This window comes from Trifolium pratense, linkage group LG5 (genome assembly GCF_020283565.1).
Source record: "Trifolium pratense cultivar HEN17-A07 linkage group LG5, ARS_RC_1.1, whole genome shotgun sequence".
Lineage (NCBI taxonomy): Eukaryota > Viridiplantae > Streptophyta > Magnoliopsida > Fabales > Fabaceae > Trifolium > Trifolium pratense.
The window spans coordinates 10,340,055-10,363,608 of NC_060063.1; the positions used below are offsets into that span (position 1 = coordinate 10,340,055).

The window sequence follows — 23,554 nt, forward strand, 5'->3', positions numbered from 1 at the left end:
AGGAACAAGATTCAGAATTTTAGACATCAAGAATAGATTTCATACATCAAACACAATGAATTAAATCAATAATAGTAATTGAAGCTTGTTAACTGTTTATTTTAACTATAGCAATGACATTGCTATAGTTAAGATTCTTATTCACCGGTGGTTGTAAAAAACGAAACAGTCAAATTGTGCGGTAGCCGGATATATTTCTATGAAGGGAAGGGTTGTACTGTGGTACAAAGTGTTTTTGTATTTACTGCACGTGGAGCTAGCGGGAGTTAAGCTTTTGCAAGGGTATTCGTCGAATTTCGCACCGCAGCCCTTCGCACCATATAGCATTTCTCATACCCTAAAATAACAACCCTCAGTGCAACACAATGGTCAAAGGCTCATGTCTCATGCCAGTTTTCTGGGTGTGATAAGAGATGCTCATGCCTTTTTCGCCAAAAAACTGCAAAAATTTAGGAATAACAACATAGCAAATAGCATATACTCTATCTTTTAGTCCAAAAAAAATAATATCATATATTTGACATTTTTTTTTTGTTACAATGACATTTTTATATTTGCTAATGCATAGAACATGCCGTTTTTAGTTTTGATGATGCATAGCATATGCCATGTATATAATAACCACTTCGAATACACCCCCAAAAAAAATAATATAAAAATGAGTAGGAGATATTAAAATGTATATACATCAAACAACAAAGGAGAAAGAGAGAATCACTTTTCTGCAAAGGTATGTTCTGTAAATCTTTTTGTGCTTTTGTGCTTGTCTTAATGGTTTTGATTTAAGCCGAGTCAATTTTATTATGACTGGCTCTTTAACTTGTTGATTTTGGTGATTATGGTTAACCTTGTTGGATTTTCATTCAATTATTGCAGATGGGAGCACAAAGCATTCAGCATACGCAAATTATTGAAATAAGCGGAGAACTTCCTGATACAGGTAGGAAAATTTGCGGAGAAGCAACATGTGAGTTCTCAGATGCGGGATCCATCTCGAAAAATTCTGTAGAACGATCAACTTCGATGCGAAAGCTTTTTATTGCAGTGTCGCTTTGCGTTATTTTCATGGCCGTTGAAGTAGTTGGTGGTATTAAGGCCAACAGTCTTGCTATATTGACTGATGCAGCACATTTGCTTTCAGATGTTGCTGCATTTGCCATCTCCTTATTTTCTATATGGGCCGGGGGATGGGAACCGAATCCACGTCAGTCATTTGGATTTTTTCGAATTGAGATTCTTGGTGCTTTGGTTTCGATGCAATTAATATGGCTGCTTGCTGGAATTCTGGTATATGAAGCCATTTCTAGACTCATTGCAGGTCCTCAAAATGTGGATGGTTTTTTAATGTTTGTAGTTGCAGCATTTGGTCTTGTGGTTAACATCATTATGGCTTTGGTATTGGGTCATGATCACGGACACGGACATGGACATGATCACGGACATGATCATCATGGCCGCAGCCATGGTATTTCAGTTTCTACCAATCGTTATGTAAAGCATACAAACGATGAGCATCATCACACTGATGGCGATCACACTCGCCATCATGATGATGAAGTGCATCATCATGACCATGACCACAAAGAGGTTACTGAACCACTTCTTGGTGAATCAAAAGCAAGACCAGAGAAGACGAAGAAACGAAACATAAATGTACACGGGGCTTATCTCCACGTACTTGGGGACTCTATCCAAAGTATTGGAGTAATGATTGGTGGAGCAATTATATGGTATAAACCTGAATGGAAAATTGTTGATTTAATTTGCACTCTAATCTTTTCAGTAATTGTTTTGTTCACAACTATCAACATGCTGAGAAACATTTTGGAAGTCTTGATGGAGAGCACGCCGCGTGAGATAGATTCCACTCGGCTTCAAAAGGGCCTGTTAGAGATGGAAGAAGTAGTAGCTGTTCATGAGCTGCACATATGGGCCATTACAGTTGGGAAGGTATTGCTAGCTTGTCATGTTAAAATCAATCCTGAAGCAGACGCTGACATGATGCTCGACAAGATTATAGACTACATCAAGAGTGTTCATAGCATTAGTCATGTAACTATACAGATAGAACGCTAGTTTTTCTTCTTTTTGAATCTGTTATCTTTTAGCGATGATTAGATGGGAAGAAATTAGTTAAAACTAGATCCATTTCTATTTCTAGAACTCAACTTTCTTTGTGACAATAATACTTTTGTATGTACACTCCTTGTTCTAGCAGTTTAAGAATGTGGATATGAGCATTGTACATTTTCATGCCAAACTTTTATATTTGCTGCAACATAAATCGGCGCTATGCGCAGGTAAATATGGGAAATAAACTTAATCTTTCTTCCATTTAATACAGACTGCTCATTCATTGCCTCTTTCAACTCTGCTAGTGACTTAAAGTTCATACCCAACCTTGAATACATAGTCCTTAGTAAGATGAGTCATCTTAAATTCTTCATAAGTTGGTCCTTGTTCTTTGTCAGAATCATCAAGCTCGTCGTTATTTAATTCACTTACATAGTCCCTTTCCCAGTCAAGTTCACACACATCATGTTTGTTGACTGTTTTGAGTCTTTATATCTGCAGTTGAGATTTTTTTAGCTTTGTACTTAATTCTATATGATTTTCCTTCAATTATGACTCTATTTGTACCATTTCATGATTCAACATAAGGCACACCAATTTTATTCAAAAAAACATAAGGCACACCAAAACCATCTTCAATCACCAAGCATCAAAAGTCACACTCCTAGCCTCATCCTCGCTACTACTCAAACAATCTTGGTCACTATTGACATCTTCATTTTCATTATTGGATTAAACGTTGACACCTTTTCTCTTGTCAGTTGTCAGTTTTATATTACAACCAAGGTTACTTGTACTACAAGCAACAAAGCATAACTACTTTACAACTGTTAACCAAACTAACAACATTGGCTCTAACTGGCATAACAGAAAAATTGAATGTTACAGTGCTTGCTTAGCCAAGCTAAGCTTGCTAAGCCAAAGAGCGCGATTTTCTTCGCTAAGCCACCAGTTGCAGCATTTGAATTATATACTTCAACAATTAGAAGACAAATACCATACTTTAGTTCAAAGTTTACTAAGGAATTTTTCATAACGAGGTGAAACATTCAAATTGAAACAACATACACAAAGGTTAGGAACCAGATGTTATATAAACCTAATTCAGTTCAAAATTGAATCCGAAATGTCATTCTTAAGTTATTAAATTGTTGAAAAATGGAATAAAATACAAGATAGAAACACAAGAACATCAAGAACCAAATTTCAAATTAATTTTTTAATTTAAGTTAGAAATCAATCAAATTTTCAAATTATTCATCGCAAACCACCACTCCACCACCGCCATTTAGCCACCGCTAACCACCACTATGACCACTACCAATATCACTGATCCACCTCTTATTAACATCCAATCTGACCACAACTCTGACAACCGAAAATCACCACCCATCGGGCCAAGACCCTATTAAGCTTTCAAGTTAATAAAGAAGGAATCACGTGATATTCATAATTGTTAAGAAGTCTCACATCGGTTGCGAGATGGCCTGACTAAGTGTTATACTAGAGGCAATCCTCACCTTACAAGCCGGTTTTGTAAGGATGAGTTAGGCCAAATACCCATTTCTAAGATGGTATCAGAGCCTCTTCAAGATCCGTTGGGCCACCCGATATCGGGCCACCTACCATTTATATCCGCGTACCAAGCCCAATAGCGCTGGACACGAGGGGGTGTGTTAAGAAGTCCCACATCGGTTGCGAGATGGCCTGACTAAGTGTTTATATACTAGAGGCAATCCTCACCTTAGAAGCCGGTTTTGTAAGGATGAGTTAGGCCCAATACCCATTTCTAAGAATAATAGATGGAGGTGTTTGAGTAGGAGATAAACCCCAAAAAATTAATATAAAAACAAGTAGGAGATATTAAATAATAGTATACAGCAGCAACCAATTACAAAGGAGAAAATGTGTATAAAACTTAAACTCTATTAAATTTCTAGTCAACAAAATAAAAAAAATAAAAACCTCTTTGAAAATGTCTTTATATATTTAAACAAATGATGGAATATTCATCTAATAATCATATATTTATCAAAACGTCAGCTACATTTTCCTCCTACAAAGTCAGGCATTACTTTCATATTTTATAAAATGCCAAAAAATAATAACAGAATTAGCCTTAAAACATAGAATTAGGCTCCTGGAGGCTATGTTTTGTTTTTCCTTTTGAAATTGATTGCAATAGTTAAGAGAAATATATAATGGTTGAGAATATGAAGAGAAGCAACTTTGAAGTGTTGGGAATGTGTTGTGCTTCAGAAGCAACACTTGTTGAAAGAATTTTGAAGCCTCTTCATGGAGTCAAAGTTGTCTCAGTCATTGTTCCTACAAGAACTGTTACTGTGGTGCATGATGTTCTTCTTATCTCAGAATCACAAATAGGTTAATTTATTTGTTTTTTTTTTTTTTTTTTTTGGTATTTAATTCTATGTTTTTTATACCATCTAAATATACAAAATGATTCATCTATGATTAGGATATCTAAAAAGATTAGGAGAGTGAAGTTGACTTTTTTTTTTCTGTTTTTTTATGTGATGGATCATAACTTCCTCTGTTTTTTGCATTCATGTGAGATGTTAGTTACTACTCTCTATTTCCCTTATATAATAAAATTTTTGTTTTTTAATTCATAGAAGAATTGATGTATTTGGTCCATTTTTTAGACCAAATACATTAATCATTCCATTAATTTTAAATGTAAATTTTTTCTTATATTACTGACCGGAGAGAGTATTATTTATAGTTTTACTCATGTTCAGGATTTACCGTTCTAATGTTACTTATCATAAGTTACTAAAATTGTAATTTTTTTTATTTCTGTTATGATTTACTACATCTGGTCTTATGTATAAACAAATATTGAATTTTTAAATTGATTGAATAACTAATTTATTGGGCCTATAATATAGACCATATACATCCAACTAGAATACATTATTCTGACATATCAGTTCACTCTTGTAATTGAATCTTAAAATAAATGATATGTATGTTCTTGAATTTTTTTCGGAAGAGTTTAAAGGGGATATGCCGTTAACATTGAGCAATTTTATACATGCATCCAATCTAATGAGAATCCATTACTCTTACATGACATCGATCTCATTCTTGTAACTAGATAATGGAAATCAATTATATGAAATGTTGAAAATATGAATTCATATTGAACGTCAGTGTATATTGTTTTACACTAACAATGTATGCGCTTTAATCTCGTTTTTTAAAAAGAGATACTCTATCGGTGTAAGCCAACTTTACACGCGCATTGAATAAGAATCTATTATATTCTGACATGCTATTCCACTTTTGCGACTGTATCGTAAAACTAATAATATGGAGTGGCAAAATAATAGATTCTTATTGGATTTACAACTCGAATCTCATGCTCTTTTAACTATGTGATTGTTTCAGCTGATGCACTAAATACAGCAAGACTTGAAGCTAGTTTTAGACCACAAGGAGAGACCAATAATGAAAAGAAATGGCCTGACATAGTTACAATGGCATGTGGCTTGTTACTTGCACTTTCTTTTTTGAAGTATATATATCCTCCTTTAGGATGGTTGGCTCTTGGTTCTGTTGCCATTGGATTCCCTAAAGTTCTATTAAGGGCTATAGCTTCCATTAGAGCTCTTACTCTTAATATCAACATTTTGGTTATCTTGGCAGGTAACACTTTCTAAAAATGGCTGATACTTTGATTTAAATTATATATTGTACAAAAATTCGCTATTTAGTGAAGGTTAGTGATCGAATTATTTCAGTCTTTGTAGGAACGCCAATTTAGCGACCAAATTTTGCAATTGGTCGCTTGATAAGTCTGTTACCGATTTAGAGACAGAATGGTGAAATGCCTCTAAACCACTAGTCGTTAATGTCAGTAACCTATTTGGTGACAAATTTGACATATTAGTGTTGTGTATAATCCATAACTAAATGATTTTTATTAGTTAGAACCCTTAACGGTGTGTGGTAAGGTAGTTAGAGTAACAAATGTTAGTTACTTGGCATGCAAGTCATTGCTATAAATACCTGTTGTAATCACCTTATTCACAACTAATGAAAACTTGATTGCAACAAACACTCCATTTATTATCTTCTTCCTCCATTGTCTTAGTTTCTTAAGTTTTGCTCTGTGTGAAAGAATTGCTCTTTGATGCGCCTATTGCAGTGAAAGTGGTGCTGTGCCTATTGCGCCTATCACCTGCACAGTCGAGTATAGCTCATGCTGCGCCTACAATTCGGTCCCTAAATTCACTATATGAGATTTTGTATACTGAGTAACAAGGAATAAAACAATAATCATGTGTGATGTATAAGGAAACCACATTTGCACGTGTGACGTGTGAATATGATTGAATGTTATGTTTATGTCTCATAATTTATATGTTGCAGTATGTGGTACTGCTGCTATACAAGATTTTACAGATGGTGGAGTCATCATCTTTCTGTTCTCCATTGCTCAGTGGCTTGAGACAAGAGCAACTCACAAGGTTTTGCAATACCATTTCCCTCTTTCTCCTTGATTAGTACAAAATTTTATGTCTTTAATGTACTCTTTCTTAATGCACAAGGCAAGGTTTTAAATTGCGGTCCGCATCCGCAATTGTAGCCGCAGTATTGCTGATGCAGTAGTTACATAGTATTTTAAGCACATTCAAATTAGTGTTTATGGAATAAACTAAGACTCTTCAATGGTGGATAAATAGTGTAGTTACATAGTAGTTTCATTTTATATAGTTTGTGAAATTTCAAAATGATTTCATGCCGCAATAGCCACATTGCGCGTTGCAGCAACCGCAATGACCGCATTCACAACCACCGCAACCGTTACCGCATCCGCGACCACGACCGCAATTTAAAACCTCACAAGGTTTAATGTGCATAGTAGTTACTAAATATTGCCAATGACTACTAGTGGATGAGGTTCAACCTGTTGCGGTTACGATGCAAACATTAATATTATGGCAATATATGGAGAAATGTGGCTGATAAGGTTGCGATACAGGTGCAAAAGTCGAAAACCATATATTGTTATGCAGTTGCGGACTGCAATTTAGAACTATGCTGAGTAATACAAAACATGTTACAAGAAAACATTTGGCATATCTGAGTTTCAAGTCCTCTTTAACAAACATGGAAAATGCTTTCTTACATTATATATATTATATTCATAGGCAATGGTTGCAATGTCTTCTTTAACAAACATGGCTCCTCAAATGGCTATTGTTGCTGAGACCGGCGAACGTGTTGATGTCAATGATGTTAAGATCAACACCATCCTTTCAGTTAAGGCTGGTGAGGCTATACCACTTGATGGAGTTGTGGTGGACGGAAAATGTGAAGTTGATGAAAAAATGTTAACAGGAGAGTCATTTCCTGTCACCAAAGAATTAGATTCTCTTGTTTGGGCTGGAACTATTAATATGAATGGTTAAGTATTTGTTATTTTTCATCTCTTTTTTTCTAGAGTAAATAGGCAATTTTGTTGTTGAAATTGCAACTATCGGTCAAAAATATCCCTAATTCTTACGAATTAGCAATTTCGTCAATGCAATTGTAACATGTCAACAAAAAAGGGCACTCTATTAAGTTCAGTCATTAAACAACCTAACATGACACGTTAAATGAAGATATTTCAGTCCACATGGACTTCACATCACTGTCACGTTTCCAAGTTTGTTGGGTAAAAGTTTAAGACTTACTTTTACAATTCATTTTACCCTAACTAAAATCTAGTAGAAAATCACGTCAAGTGATGTGGAGACGTGACACTTTCGTCCCTAGATACATGTCAGTGATTTAAAGTTCACGTCGAGTGTCACATCTTCATTTAATGTGTCATACCATGCTTTCTAACGATTCAACTTAACTGAGGGATTGTTTTTATTGACATGTTACAATTCGAGGGTCAAAATTGCTAATTCGTAAAAGTTAAGGACTAATTTGTCGATGACGACAACTTTAGGCATGAAATTTCCTATCACTAATTTTTTCCCCTCTCCTTAAACAGTATCTATCCTGTAATAATATTTTGATATGTATCATTTCAGGATATATAAGTGTAAGAACTACAGTGTTGGCAAAAGACACAATGGTGGCTGGAATGTCAAGACTAGTTGAAGAAGCTTCTAGCAGAAAATCACAAGCACAAAGATTCATAGATAACTTTGCAAAGTACTATATACCTGGTATGCATCATGTACATCACTTTCTCCTTCTTGTGGAAGAGGAGAAAATAATTTTTCACTCATTGTTGCATTCATTATAAAGTTTGATCCTTCAATTTATAAATATGGCTCGTTTAAGAACCGTGATTTGTTTTGGTAATCATGTTATTGGTACAATGTATCCAGCGACTTTGGCGATGACTAACCTCCGCTGGAAAACCTGACTGGCCACCTTTAGTAGGGTCTTTCCTCCCAACCACATTTTTTCTATCCACAAGACTTGAACCCGATATGTTGTTTAAGGGATCTGAGTCCAGTTCCACTCGAACCAATGTAATGTGGGTATTAGAACCAAGGTTTCATGGCTTATAAGAAAAATATCTTAATATTATTGAAAAGGTTAAACTGTAGAGTTCATGCACTAATATTATGGAAAAGATCTAACTAATGTGCCTGATTAATGAATCTAATAATTGCATATTACAACAATTATATTTTAATTCTGTTTATGTTGTATTGCAGTGGTTGTGTTGATTTCAGCTAGCATTGCAGTGGTTCCAGCAGCATTAAGAGTTCCTGATATTGAGCCTTGGTTTCATTTAGCACTTGTGGTTTTATTGAGTGGATGCCCTTGTGCTCTTATCCTCTCCACACCTGTTGCAATATTTTGTGCTCTCACAAAAGCTGCAATAAGTGGATTATTGTTGAAAGGTGGAGATTATCTTGAAACACTTTCAAGAATTAAGACAGTGGCTTTTGATAAAACAGGCACCATTACAAGAGGAGAGTTCATTGTAACAGATTTTAGTGCTGCAGATGACATCAACAATGAAACATTATTGTACTGGTATGTCTTTTATTTACTTATTCGACATAAAAATGTTAGTACTTTAGCGCATGGTTTTAAATTGCGGTCATCTGGCGGTCAGACACGTGATTGAAAACACACTGCAAATGCGGTGCGAATGCGGACCACAATATAAAATCTTGCTTTAGCGTGTTTGGATAAGATGTTTAATTAAGTACGTAAATCATATGTGTTTACATATAAGATAAAATAAAACTTTTTCGCAGCTTTATCATATAAGTGTTTACTTATATCAAACTTTTTCATATAAGCTCTATGTTGTTTTCATAAGCTACTTTGGAGAGCTTAGCTTATAGACATGTCATATCTTGTCTGAGTTGTCTCCGTTATGTCTCTCAAACAATCTCGCAAGTGCTTATGCAGTTATGCCAGTAGATAAGCTAAAATAAATCAATACAATTACAAGCAGGCTTTGTGTATAGGAATCAATTTGTAATTCATTGAAGATCAACTTAATTATGCTAATGAAAATTTTGTAGGATTTCAAGTATTGAGAGTAAATCAAGTCATCCATTGGCAGGTGCCTTAGTGCAATATGCAATGTTGCATTCTATCAAACCAGTCCCAGAAAATGTGGAGAATTTTCAAAATTTTCCAGGGGAAGGAATTTCTGGTACAATTGATGGTAGGGATATCTATATAGGCAATAAGAGAATTGGTGTCAGAGCTGGCAGCAAAAAAGGTGATTATATTCAAAACTTAATTCTTCTAGGATTTCTAATTTAGAATAGGGTAAATTGCACTTTTAGCCCCTTAACTTTCACAAACTTGTGGTTTTGTCTCCCTAACTTTCATTATAACACTTTTGGCCCTTCAACTTTATCCCCTTTTACAATAGACCGACCGCCCACTGATTTTGACCAAGTTAACGCACACGTCGACAGTGATTCACATGCTACGAAAATCAGAAATTTGTGAAAGTTAGGAGACCAAAAATGCAATTAGCCTTTACAATATCTGAATTTTTTTTTTCTATCTCTTTTTTGTCATAACCCTCCGATTTCTAATGGAAGAGGATCCGATAATCTAGAGTTCAGCCATAACGTATCTATCTTAATATGTGCTTCATTGCTCATGTTTATATGTTTATAATTTCATTTGATAGATTATGATTATGAACTATAATTGAATTATTTTATCATATTTATAGATGATTGTGATGTACAATTTCAAAGAGATGAAATTTCCTCCAAGAAACAATACTGTGGAGAAACTCAGGTTGGAGTTTTCAGCCTAGTTGATGCTTGTAGATCAGGTGCTTTAGAGGCAATGGAAGAGTTAACGTTATTAGGTGTGAGATCAGTCATGTTGACAGGAGATAGCTCACAGGTTGCTATGTATGTTCAGAGTCAGGTATGGTCACTGTAATCTATGATCTTTTTTTTTTAACTCCCAAAATAATATTAAAAAAGACAAAGTTACAAAGCACTTAGGGACTAGACCAAAACCCAAGCCAAAAGATCAAGAGAACTCACTCTCTGCCTCATTAATGTTAAGAGTCCCACATCAGTTGAGAGATGACATGACTAAGTGTTTATATATTAGAGACAATCATCACCTTACAAGCCGGTTTTGTAGGGTTGAGTTAGGCCCAATACCCAATTCTAAGATGGTATCAGTAGAGCTGTAAAAAGGGCCTTAAGGGGCCGGCCCTTTAGTGGGCGGACCCACTTATTCTTGATTATTAATTTTATTTAAATTTTAAACACAGTTTTTTTAGGGTGCCGATCGTGGACAGTGCTGATTGAAGAAAAAGAGAATAAGTTCACGACACTAGAAAAATTGTTTAAAATTTAAATAAAATTAATAATCAGGAATAAGTGGGTCCGCCCCTTAAAGGGCCGACCCCTTAAGGCCCTTTTTACAGCTCTAGGTATCAGAGCCTCTCCACGATCCGTTGGGCCACCCGTTATCAGGTTTTCGCTATCGGGCCACCTACCGTTTATATCCACGCACCAAGCCCAATAGTGCTGGGCGTGAGGGGGTGTGTTAAGAGTCTCACATCAGTTGAGAGATGACATGACTAAGTGTTTATATATTAGAGGCAATCCTCACCTTACAAGCCGGTTTTGTAAGGATGAGTTAGACCCAATATCCATTTCTAAGAATTAAAAACCTTGCTAAGAAAATCCGGTGGGATAAAGGCTGACAAGGAAAAAAGAGTGCAGAGCAACCAACAACAACAATAACAAGCAAGTGAGAACCCTTGACAAAGAGCAACATTAACAAAATCTAAATTCAATAAAACCTAATGTATTACTATTCAAACAATAAGATGCAAACAGGAGCATAATCCATCCAAAATTGCTGGAAGCCTTTAAACCAATAATTAACTAAAGTTCTGTTTTTCAAAGACTCCTTTGTTATATCCCTTTCAAGTTTGGCTCTTTGTTGCTTATTGCGATGTGCTAATAATTGTGAACTTAGATTCGTTTTGTGGGTCCATCTATAAGAATAAACAAATAGAAGACACGATTACTATGTATTAGAGTGTTAATATTGAATATAAAGTCTCATATTGAATGGAAAATATGCATGCTGAACATCATATAGCTAATGTCGTAAAAATGTAGCGTCCAAACCACTTTCTATGGTTGCTTAAAGCCCATGGAAGAGATCTCCTTAGTATTATTTTAGACTTCAGTTGTGATTTAACACTGATATCAAAGTCGATGGCGACTAATGGTAGCTGGTTCTTTGTATATAAAAATGTACTCCCTCCATTCTTAATTATAAGCAAAAGTTTGCTTTCTAGATTTATTGAATAATTAATGTATCTGATCCATATTATAAAACAGATTCATCAGTTATTGAATGAATCTGAAAAGTTGACTTTTCCTTATAATTAAGAACGGAGCGAGTAGTAATCTAACACCTTGTCTTGTTGATGCATGTGACCAAATGACAATGCAAGTGTATGTCAACAAAGTTTTTGCATTAGGGAAAATCCCAAATAAATGCATGAACTCGCACTTGAGTGAGAGATAGTTAAAGTGTCAAAAGTGAGTAAAAAGTCTCACATTGAATGTAGGGAGTGAACACATATTCATACTAATGCCATAATTAAGGTTTTAGGAGAAAATATCATGTTGATACCACTTGTTTGGTTGCTCTAAATTCAATGTGGATCCTTTTAAGCAATGCCGGTACTGGGTACGTACCAGTACCAGATACTCCATGGTACTCGTATGGTACGCACCGATTCCGTACCCATTTTTATTTGGTTGAATTATGATGATGAATACGAAAAAAATATAATGGCCGTTGAAAAATCTCTTAAAATATTATAATTTTTTATTATATTTCGATTATCTCTCATTTTTTATGAAAATAGTTGAGACGATAGACAAAAAAAAATTAAATCTTCAAAGTATGATGTTAACGTACCCGTACCTTAAATTTTCTAAAAATGTCGTACCGCGTACCAGTACCCATACCAAATATCGGTACCGTACTGGTAACATAGCTTTTCAGTTTACATAATTAATGCTGCATTTTTAACTTATTCTTTTCAGCTAAACAATGCTATAGACATTGTTCATGCAGAGCTTCTACCTCATGAAAAGGCACAAATCATTGAGAATTTCAAGAAAGAAGGGCCAATAGCCATGATAGGAGATGGCATTAATGATGCACCTGCATTAGCTACAGCAGACATAGGCATCTCAATGGGACTTTCTGGTACAGCTCTTGCAAACGAGACAAGTAACGCAATTCTCATGTCAAATGACATCCGAAAAGTACCCGAAGCAATTCGTTTAGCGAGAAAAACAACTCGAAAGCTTATAGAAAATGTCATTATTTCGGTTGGATTCAAATGTGCCATACTTGCATTGGCAATTGCAGGATATCCATTGGTTTGGCTTGCTGTTTTGACTGATGTTGGAACTTGTTTACTTGTGATTCTCAATAGTATGTTGATTTTACAACAAAATCACAAATATGATGAAAGAGAATCAACAAAGTCTAAATATGGTGATTTTTTTAAAGATAAGACCAAACCATTACTTAACAAGCAAAGTAATGTTGATGAGGAAAAAGGGCTTATTGGTAGTGAAGAGTGTGGTAAAGGGTGTTGTAAAAATGTCACACATCATGTGGAAACTACAACATCAAGCAAAGATGAATCTTTTGGAGTTTCAAAGTTGAGATTACTCAAGGGAAATGATAATGGAAACTTTATGTTCGTTGAAGTTCATGTTGTGAAACCTTGCAATGATTTTGTTTAGAAATAATCAAAATGTGGGACGAGTCATATTGGGTAAGGTTTAGGGACAATCTTGTAAATTGAACCGTAGTATTTAAACCAACGTTGTAATATATCATCCAAAATTTGAAAAATAAAAAATGATGGCGGTCACTCTAGAGTCGGAGGTTTTGAACTTGTAACTTGTAAGAACACCGTGCGACCATCCATGTCAGATATCATATGTCTGACACAAAACGATCATCTACAACACAAGATAATGTCACAACTTGAGAATTATCCAAGTTGTTAATCACGCTCTGATCACAAAGTCATGTTTCACCATCGAGATTTATGTTCCTGACTCCTTAGAAATCAACAGCACAGTGGTACAATCCTGTTAGAAATAATATAAAATCATTGATATGACTTTATCCTAACAACTTAAACTTTTGGGATAATTAAAAAGTTATCTAGAGTTTGATCTCCGCTCCCTTCACTTTCTAATTAAAAAGTGGAATTTAAGTATATGCTATAGGTGGGCCTATGCATTATCCACGCTTCAAGTCCAAGTGGGCTCTTGCGTGAGGAGGCATGTTAGAAATAATATAAAATCATTGATATAGCTTTATCCTAACAGCTTAAACTTTTGGAATAATCGGTTATTTGACAAATCCTATAAAACATATCTTGTTCAAATAAGGTCGAATCACTCTACGGGCGGAGATATAGGCACAATTGGCTAAACTCTGTGATCAAATCTTGTTAAAACAAATCTTGTGTTTTAACAAGTCCTCGTCCAGAACAGTGAGTGGCTATGATTTTGGTGCTGGATATGTTTTGGATACTAGATGCTAGTATTATTGCAACATTGGAATCTGATGTCCAAAAGGACAAATGTATGGATGTTTCAAGGACCAGTGGGATTACTGAGTGCTGCAAGAATAGATGCTGTAGTGATTTTGTTGATGACAGCTTGAAATCATTACCGAGTAATTGATTCTTAGTTTCATTGGCAAGTGGAGAAAAAGTTTAAACTAATTATCTTTTGTTTATAACTGTGGTGTAGTAGATACAAAATGAAGAGTCTTCTAGTGTCGTGAACTTATTCTCTTTTTCTTCAATCAGCACTGTCCACGATCGGCACCCTAAAAAAACTGTGTTTAAAATTTAAATAAAATTAATAATCAGGAATAAGTGGGTCCGCCCCTTAAAGGGCCGGCCCCTTAAGGCCCTTTTTACAGCTCTAATGAAGACAACGACATGAAGAAATTTCATGAAAATTTCATTAAGAAATCAAAATGAAAATTTTTGTTCAAAGATTTGAATTTTTAAATTGCTTTTAAAGATTTAAATTTTTGTTCAAATAATACATATGCTTAATTTAATTTAATGCGAGATTCTTTAGTACATACCCTATTATGTTAGAACTAGACATGTAGAGCTGAACTCAAGTGTCTCGATAGACGACATGATGTGGTCACCGAATCTTAAATAAACTCTAAAATTATAATCGAATATAATTCAACCCTATAAAATTATTCCGAATCAAGTAATCATAGTTGAATATCAAGACTTTTAACATTTAATTCAAGTGATTATTATGACATGTGAGGAAATCAAAGTTTCAAATTATTGGTGGCAAAATGATTGTTGAGACATTACTTATTTCCTTGTCCGAATTAGGTTGTTTGCCCAAAACATATGGTTAAAACCAAAAGTGTTGAAGGCCAAAGCAATCAAACAAAATATAGCAACAAGACATACCCCCCTCTAGATGTAATGTAAATACAATTATTTGTGTATTTACATACAAAGGATATCCAAACAACATATAATCCAAATTTGAATAGAAGAAGTAACTTATTTAAGAAAAATGCAATAATTAAAAAGAGAAAATATAACTTTTAATTAAAAAGTATAAATGGTCTACTTGAGTGTCGTGAAAATTGTACTACCTCCATCTTAAATTATAAGGTTTATTTTTTGTTTGCAATGGAGCATATGATTGAATCTATGACCCCATACATATTACTCAAACTTATTATCACACCGAAACAAACCAAGGAACTTAAGATTTACTATTTAACAATATTACAAGAATTAAGAAAATAATTCTTGTATTAAATTTGTTAATACTGTACAGGATCTATCCAAAAAATACTCTTCAATTTTTGTGAGAGAAAAGTGGTGATTTTTTATTTGTCTTTATTTAATTAAGGATACTTTTTTAAAAAATATTAATCAATGTACCTTAAAGTTTGAAAAGTGTCATTTAAAATGGGACAACAAAATTTGATCAATTTATAGTATAATTTAAGAAAAATGTAATAATTAAAGAAAAAAATATAACTTTTAATCATTTGAAAGTAACAACAACAATATTAATTAACCAACATAATTCAAAAATATTGCATTGCAATGCAAATCAAATACCCCCTCTGATCCTATATATATAAAAAAAAAACTTTGCTTTTTAAATTCATGATAAAATTGATAAATCTATATTATATTATTGTCTAGATTCATCAATTTTACAATGAATCTAAAAAAACAAAGTATTTCTTATATATAGAATCGGATTGAGTAAATTAAATATTGTAGGACAAATATTTATTCCATTTGAACTATGTAGCATGGGTACTCCTAAAACGGTGAAGTACCTGTACCGGTTACGTATCAGTACCGGATACTCCATGGTACTCGTATGGTACGCACCGATTCCGTACCCATTTTTATTTGGTTGATTTATGATGATGAATACGGAAAAAACATATTGACCGTTGAAAATTCTCTTAAAATATTATAATTTTTTATTATATTTCAATTATCTCTCATTTTTTATGAAAATAGTTGAGACGATAGACAAAAAAAATAAAATCTTCAAAGCATGATGATAATAATTCACTTAAAAATAATTTTTCTAATATTTTATACTAACGTACCCGTACCTTAAATTTTCTAAAAATGTCGTACCGCGTACCAGTACCGGTACCGGATACCGGTACTGTACCCGTACCTAGGCAACATAGCATTTGAATGATTTATTTTTTGGTTTGCAATGAACTGTGAATCGAACTCAGGATCCATAGTATACTACCCAAATGACTCACCAGTAAATTAAGTCTGGTGGCTTATTCAAATGATTTATTTTGAGACAAAATGATAACTTTTAGTTAAAAAAAATCTTTGAAAATTGAAGTGAATGTGAATAACAACAACAACAACATATCATATCTGACTATTCTTTTTTATTTTTATCTGAATCGTATCATTTGGCCATAATGAATCCTAACAGAACATGCCATGTTTATCCATAGGATAGGACCACCGCATATATACTATTTACACCCCTATTCTGTATTCTTATACCCACTTCGACTAAACCCCAAAAATTTAATTTAATATAAACTGAGTTTACAAACTACTTTACAACCAAAACGATTCAGAATCAGAAACACAACCACCAAAAAGGTGAGAGAAATTCACATTTCTCTGCAAAGGTTCGTTCCTTAAACTTTCTCTATCTATCTAATTACACTTTTTGCATCATCATCAAGATTCAACACGCATTTTCTGTTTCTTCAACTTCATTATTCAATTATTTATTTATTAATTAATTTTTTTTTATGGTTTTGTGTTTGTCTTAATGCTTTTGATTTGATCCTTTGTTTTATGTATGTTTAGTCAATTCTATAGTGTGATGAAATTGAAATCACTGTTTTTTAATTTTTTTTTTTATTTTTATTTTTAGGGGTATTTTTGTTGTTCTGCTGTTGAAAATTTTGTGTTTTATTGTTTGTTAGGTTCCTAGAAGCTTCTATTCTAGTGAGATTTAAGTTGAATAATCATTTTGAATTGAATAATTGTGATGTATGCATTGTTTATGTATATTTATATGATATGTTATGATCATTTTGATGTTTATTTTCTATGTTGGAGTATCTTATTGGTTGCTATATTCAACATTTCTGGAAAGTAGATTAGGTTCACATTGCATGTGTAATCAAGGGGATTTTTTTTTTGTATTACAAGTCTGGGTTTGTATTAGATTTGTCAGATATTGAGTTAACAATTTAATATACTAATACATTCATATGGTTGTATTCAATTTCATTTGATTAATTATATATAACGATGTGTTTTGACTGATTCTTAACATAACGTTTTAAATTAAGAATTTCGGTTCTGTTTATTGTTCCATACTTCAATACTTAAAGTAGGAATTTCGGTTCTATTTATTGTTCCATACTTCCATACTTTAATTTTGGCTGTATTCTTAACATAATGATGTGTTTTGACGATGTTTTTGACCGATCATTTGCTAAGAACAAGAAGAATTTTAACTGCAGATTTGATGTTTGTTCAGTACAGTTGAACATAGAAATCTAAGTATTGATTAGGTGTAAAGGAATATATGATTAGGTTTACTTTATATAATCCAAAAGAATATTCATAAGGATGTTATGCTGTGTTTGGTTCATATGTTTCTTTTATGTATCTTATCAGTGAACTTTGATGATATATTTGTTTTAGAGTTGTCATCCTTTATTCGCTTTTCTGTGCTTGACTTAGTTTTAAGTTATTAATTTTCAATTTGAACATTGAAGTGTATTCTTGAATCGCGATGAAGTGACCTTGACACCTAATTGCTACTGTACTTTGTTCTATGCTTTTGTGAATAATGCATTGTAAAAAGAACAGGTCTTTATAACTCGTTCATATCCTCTTTCTTGCCCTTGTATAAAATTTGTTTTACCTTCTATTTTCAGTACAAATACGAGTCTTTGTTGGAGAAATGAAATGACTAGTTTAATGGAATTATGATTGTTATACAGTTATGTTAGTTGGGCAAATTTAGAGAAGTTGGTTATCCAGTAGGTTATTTATTTTTATTTTTTTTGAATAATATCTAATTGGTTAGTTAGTTGAAAACTTTTTGGTGAGGATAGTGCATCAAAATGTATTAAACAATTGAAGAGAAGAGGGAAAGGGAATGTATGGTAATTTAGGAGAAATGGTAATTTATGTCAAAAGATTTTATTTGACACTTATTTTCTATGATCAGATATTCTTAAAATGTTATTAGTGATTTTGTTTATGTCTATCTAACAGTGAAATATTACGCCATTCATTGAATTGGGGAAACTATAATAAATCGAAAGTTTATTGGACATCCATCCATTTAATTTGTTTGATATATTTTTTGTTTTTTTGGTTTACAATGAGCTGGGGATCGAACCCATGACCTATAACATACTACCCAGATCCCTCACCACTAGACCAAACCAAGTGGCTTAATTTGTTTGATATTTGATATGGAGGACTGTGTTAGGAAAATGTTAAAAAATCTCTTCAATAGCTCTAAGTGTTTTATAAGATCATTACAACTAATGAAATATTACGCTATTCATTGAATTGGGGAAACTATAACAAATTGAAAATTTATTGGATATCTATGCATTTAATTTGTTTGATATTTGATATGGAGGACTTTGTTAGGAAAATGTTAAAAATCTCTTCAATAGCTCTAAGTGTTTAATAAGGTCATTACAACTAATGTTGGTGTTAGATGTTTAATTGGACAATGGTTTATGCAGCAGCTCATAGTGCGACCAGAACTTCGTTTTTTTTCATTTTTCTTTTGATTACTTATTCTATTTCTGGATGAGTGTGAATTTGTGAAAGATATTGATGGCTGATTCAATATTTCTTGCTTCCGTTTAATGCTTTAAAGCTTATGCTTCTGTTATCTGGTTTATCACCAACTAATAAAATATACAATTTTCATTCATTATTTGCAGATGGCAGCGCCAAGCTCTCAGCATACGCAAATTATTGAAATAAGTGGAGAACTTCCTGATACCGGAAGGAAAATTTGCGGGGAAGCAACATGTGAGTTCTCAGATGCGGGATCCATCTCGAAAGATTCTGAAGAACGATCAACTGCGATGCGAAAGCTTTTGATTGCTGTGTCCCTTTGTGTTGTTTTCATGGCTGTTGAGGTAGTTGGTGGTATCAAGGCTAACAGTCTTGCAATACTGACTGATGCAGCACATTTGCTTTCAGATGTTGCCGCATTTGCCATCTCCTTATTTTCTATATGGGCTGGGGGATGGGAGCCGAATCCTCGTCAGTCATTTGGATTTTTTCGAATTGAGATTCTTGGTGCTTTGGTTTCGATGCAATTAATATGGCTGCTTGCTGGAATTCTGGTATATGAAGCTATTGCTAGACTCATTGCAGGTCCTCAAAATGTGGATGGTTTTTTAATGTTTGTAGTTGCGGCATTTGGTCTTGTGGTTAACATCATTATGGCTTTGGTGTTGGGTCATGATCACGGCCACGGACATGGACATGGACATGGACATGGACATGATCATGGCCACGGACATGATCATCATGGCCACAGCCATGGTCTTTCAGTTTCTACCAGTCGTGATGTAAAGCATACAAAAGATGAGCATCATCACACACATGACGATCACACTCACCATCATGATGATGAAAAACATTCAAAAGATGAACACCACCATACTCATGAAGATCATGCACATCATCATGACCATGACCACAAAGATGTTACTGAACCACTTCTTGGTGAATCAAAAGCCAAATCAGAGAAGAAACGAAACATCAATGTACACGGGGCTTATCTCCACGTTCTTGGGGACTCTATCCAGAGTGTCGGAGTGATGATTGGTGGAGCCATCATATGGTATAAACCCGAATGGAAAATTGTTGATTTGATTTGCACTCTAATATTTTCTGTAATTGTTTTGGCCACAACTATCAACATGCTGAGAAACATTTTGGAAGTCCTGATGGAGAGCACGCCACGTGAGATAGACGCTACTCAGCTTCAAAAAGGGCTATTAGAGATGGAAGATGTTGTGGCTGTTCATGAGCTGCACATATGGGCCATAACAGTTGGGAAGATATTGCTAGCTTGTCATGTTAAAATCAATCCTGAAGCAGATGCTGACATAATGCTGGACAAAGTTATCGACTACATCAAGAGAGTTCATAACATTAGTCATGTAACGATACAGATCGAACGCTAGTTTTTTCTTTTTCTTTTTGAATCTGTTTTTTTGTAGTGATGATTTGATGAGAAGGATTTAGTTAGACTGGATGCATTTGTTTCTGGAACTCAACTTTCTCTATGACAATAATACTTCTGTACACTCCTTGTTTCTAGAAGTTTAAGAGTGTGGATATGAGCATTGTACATTTTCATGCCAAATTTTTATATCGACCACAGTACAGCAGGACTCAGTGCTGTGCACGCAGTAAATCAAATATGGTTGATCCAGGTAAGGATACAGCTTAGATCCCACAAGGATTTAAGTTCGAATCTCATTGCCTATCTGAAGAACTCATCGCCTAATATGTAAGTATCGTTATAAGTGTTCTGTAAATCTGCACCTGAATTTTTTGCTAGCAAAACAAAAAAAAATGGTGTGAATGATAGTTTTTTCCAATAACCATGCCAAATCTTTCAAATTGCCAGAATTGAGAAATCGTTCCAGCAAATTCAAACTCGATTTTTTTTGGAATTCCGGCAGGTTGCATTTTGGTTCCAGCAAATTCAAACTTCTGACTTTACTAAAATTATGAAAAACTCAAGTTTGGCTTTTTCGAAATTAAGGTTGAAAATAGGCTTAGGATTTGTAAGACTTAAGCTTGACCTGATTGAAAAATTCAAAGCCTAAGTCTGACATATTACTTCTAATAGGCATATCTTTAGGCTAGGGGCCTAGGGGTGGAGTCGACTTCCACTTCCCTGGTACAAACTTTTGTTTCCACAAAAATTGAAGATGAAGTTTGGGGGAATCTTGGCAATGCCAACTTCATTTTTGTTGGTACATAATGTTATTCCGAAAATTTGAAATTGAGTTTGTCGAAAACTTCCGAAAATTATAAGAAAATGAGTTTGAAATTTTGTTTTTTATTTATTAAGGTTAAGAATAATTTGGGAAGGTTCATGGTGTCTATGGTTGTACAAAAGTCAATTATTCATATATTCAAGAGTGTGATTGTTAGCATTCGAAGCAACAATATGAGTTGCAAAAATCTTGAGATCAACATCCATTATTATTTTATTAGCAACATTTTTGAAATTGTAAGAAGGCAATTAATATGATCATTTTTAACCCTTTTGCTACAGTGTATAAACTGATATGTAAATGCCTCTCTGAAACTTTACATAAGAAGTCACAAGTCTTTGACATGTTATAGGGACAAAATTCGAAGATTTTTTATAAATCTTTTTTTTCTCATGTCGTCCCTCGTTTACTTCATACTTCCCAATTTTGTAACCTATTCTTCACAATCTTAATTCAATTTATTCTGTTGGTGGTTTGTTTTCCATATGTGAACGAACTAATATAGAATGCAAACAAATGACGACCACAAATGAAGGAAGAAGAAGAAGATCACCAAGAAGAGGCGAGCATGTTATGAAGTTTTTATGAAAAATGAAATGATGTAAAAGAATACAGAACAATACAAAGGAAAAATTAAAAAATATAATTGTTCAATATTTTGTCCCTATGATGCATCAAAGACGAAGCTGGAGGTTGACGGACTTGATTGACATATTATAACTTGCATGTTTTTGTCTAGGCTTAACTACACATTTGGTCCCTTACATTTATTTTAGGTTTCACTTTGGTCCCTTACGTTTAAAAAGTATTAATTTGGTCCCTTACGTTTATTTTAGGTTTCAAGTTAGTCATTTCCGTTAGTTTTGTCACTAACACCGTTTGAACAGTATACGTGTCAGCGTGTCCAAGTGTCACGTGTCAGTCCACGTATGCAAATTGACTGCCACATGTGACAAAATTGACGGGAAGGACTAACTTGAAACCTAAAATAAACGTAAGGGACCAAATTGACACTTTTTAAACGTAAGGGACCAAATTGAAACCTAAAATAAACGTAAGGGACCAAATGTATAGTTAAGCGCCTTTTGTCTATCTATAATTATAAAGATTAAAATAACCTGAATATGTGCTTATAAAGTTGAGGCAATACTCACCTTAAAAGCCGGTTTTGTAAGGTTTCTGATCAGGCCACCCACCGTTTATATTCACGCACCAAACCCATTACAAGCCGGTTTTGGAAGGATGATTTATGTCCAAAACTCTCGATTCTAAAAAGCTATATATATATATATATATATATATAAAAGAAAAAATTGAAATTGTATTAGTATATATAATAGGCTTAAATGCAGTTTTGGTCCCCCAAGTTTTCTAATTGCTCTATTTTGGTCCCCTAATTTCAATTGCTTGATTTTAGTCCCTCACTTTTACCCCATTTTGCAAATTGTGGCCCCTCTTAACTATTTTGACCAGAATTATGCTGACATGGATATTATATCCACGTGTCTTAATTTAATTGGTCAAAACAAATGTGTATTATTTATTTTAAAAATGAAAAATAAATTGGAAGCCAAATAAGTAAGGTCACGTGAGGGTTTTTTGCTGAAATAAAAAAACCACGATACATGGGTTATCCTTTACAGCACACAAAAAGGCTCCTAGCACAACAATAACGAGCCAAAAACAAGCCAGCAAATTTGATCTCTTCATTGATAAAAATTGAACATTACATAGACCCACTTTTACTTAACCATCCACTACAATTTCTTCACTACAATAAGAAACCATAAAATCAGTGCAATAATAGTTAGAACCACAATGACTTGAACCAAATTTTTTTCACTTGAACCAACAATAAAATCAGTACATTCATGGGTTCTCTATTGTCCAGGCAGTACACAGAGGTGAAAGAACACTACAATTTTCATGTCACACGAGCTATTAAAAACGCGAGACGAATTGACACAACTCTTCGACATTCTGCTACACGATCTTCAAACAATACACACGAAGAAAAATTAAATTTAGGGTTCGAACTATAACCACGAAATTGAAGGCAACGAGTTAAACATGGAAGAAGACGGTTAAAATTGATCGATTTGAGAGGGGAAGAAGAAAAATATGATAATCTGAGATGGGATGAGAAGAAGAAGAAAGTTGAATCTCTAAGATTTGATATGTTGAAGTAATTGGGAGAGACAACAATGAGTTTCTGCAAAATAAAAATAATACTCTCGTGACCTTGGCTTCCAATTTATTTTTTTATTTTTAAATAAATAATACACATTTGTTTGACCAATTAAATTAAAACACGTGTATATAATATCCATGTCAGCATAATTTTGGTCAAAATAGTCAAGAGGGGCCA

The 23,554-nt window shown here is 33.8% G+C and overlaps 2 protein-coding genes and 1 non-coding gene across 6 annotated transcripts; 2 read left to right on the plus strand and 1 right to left on the minus strand.

The window, feature by feature from the left end:
* The first annotated feature begins 687 nt into the window (after positions 1-687).
* LOC123884319 (metal tolerance protein 1-like) lies at positions 688-20,530 on the plus strand. Of its 4 annotated transcripts, none has more exons than XM_045933396.1 (3): positions 688-730; positions 877-1,429; positions 19,661-20,530. In XM_045933396.1, the coding sequence occupies exons 2-3, from the start codon at positions 877-879 to the stop codon at positions 20,359-20,361; spliced, it is 1,254 nt and encodes a 417-aa protein (XP_045789352.1). In that variant the 5' UTR covers positions 688-730; the 3' UTR covers positions 20,362-20,530. The 4 variants fall into 4 exon arrangements, with proteins under 4 accessions (XP_045789352.1, XP_045789353.1, XP_045789354.1 ...); XM_045933397.1 differs by having other exon boundaries at positions 877-1,423; XM_045933398.1 differs by lacking the exon at positions 19,661-20,530 and having other exon boundaries at positions 877-2,260.
* Positions 4,118-13,493, plus strand: LOC123884318 (putative inactive cadmium/zinc-transporting ATPase HMA3). Its single transcript, XM_045933394.1, has 9 exons — positions 4,118-4,455; positions 5,485-5,742; positions 6,469-6,566; positions 7,251-7,506; positions 8,127-8,264; positions 8,766-9,090; positions 9,591-9,793; positions 10,262-10,464; positions 12,627-13,493. Exons 1-9 carry the CDS (start codon positions 4,275-4,277, stop codon positions 13,338-13,340), a joined length of 2,376 nt encoding a protein of 791 aa, XP_045789350.1. The 5' UTR covers positions 4,118-4,274; the 3' UTR covers positions 13,341-13,493.
* Positions 13,500-13,696, minus strand: LOC123887743. Its single transcript, XR_006801743.1, has one exon. It is a non-coding gene; the product is annotated as a small nucleolar RNA U3 (small nucleolar RNA).
* Positions 20,531-23,554: the final 3,024 nt, after the last annotated feature.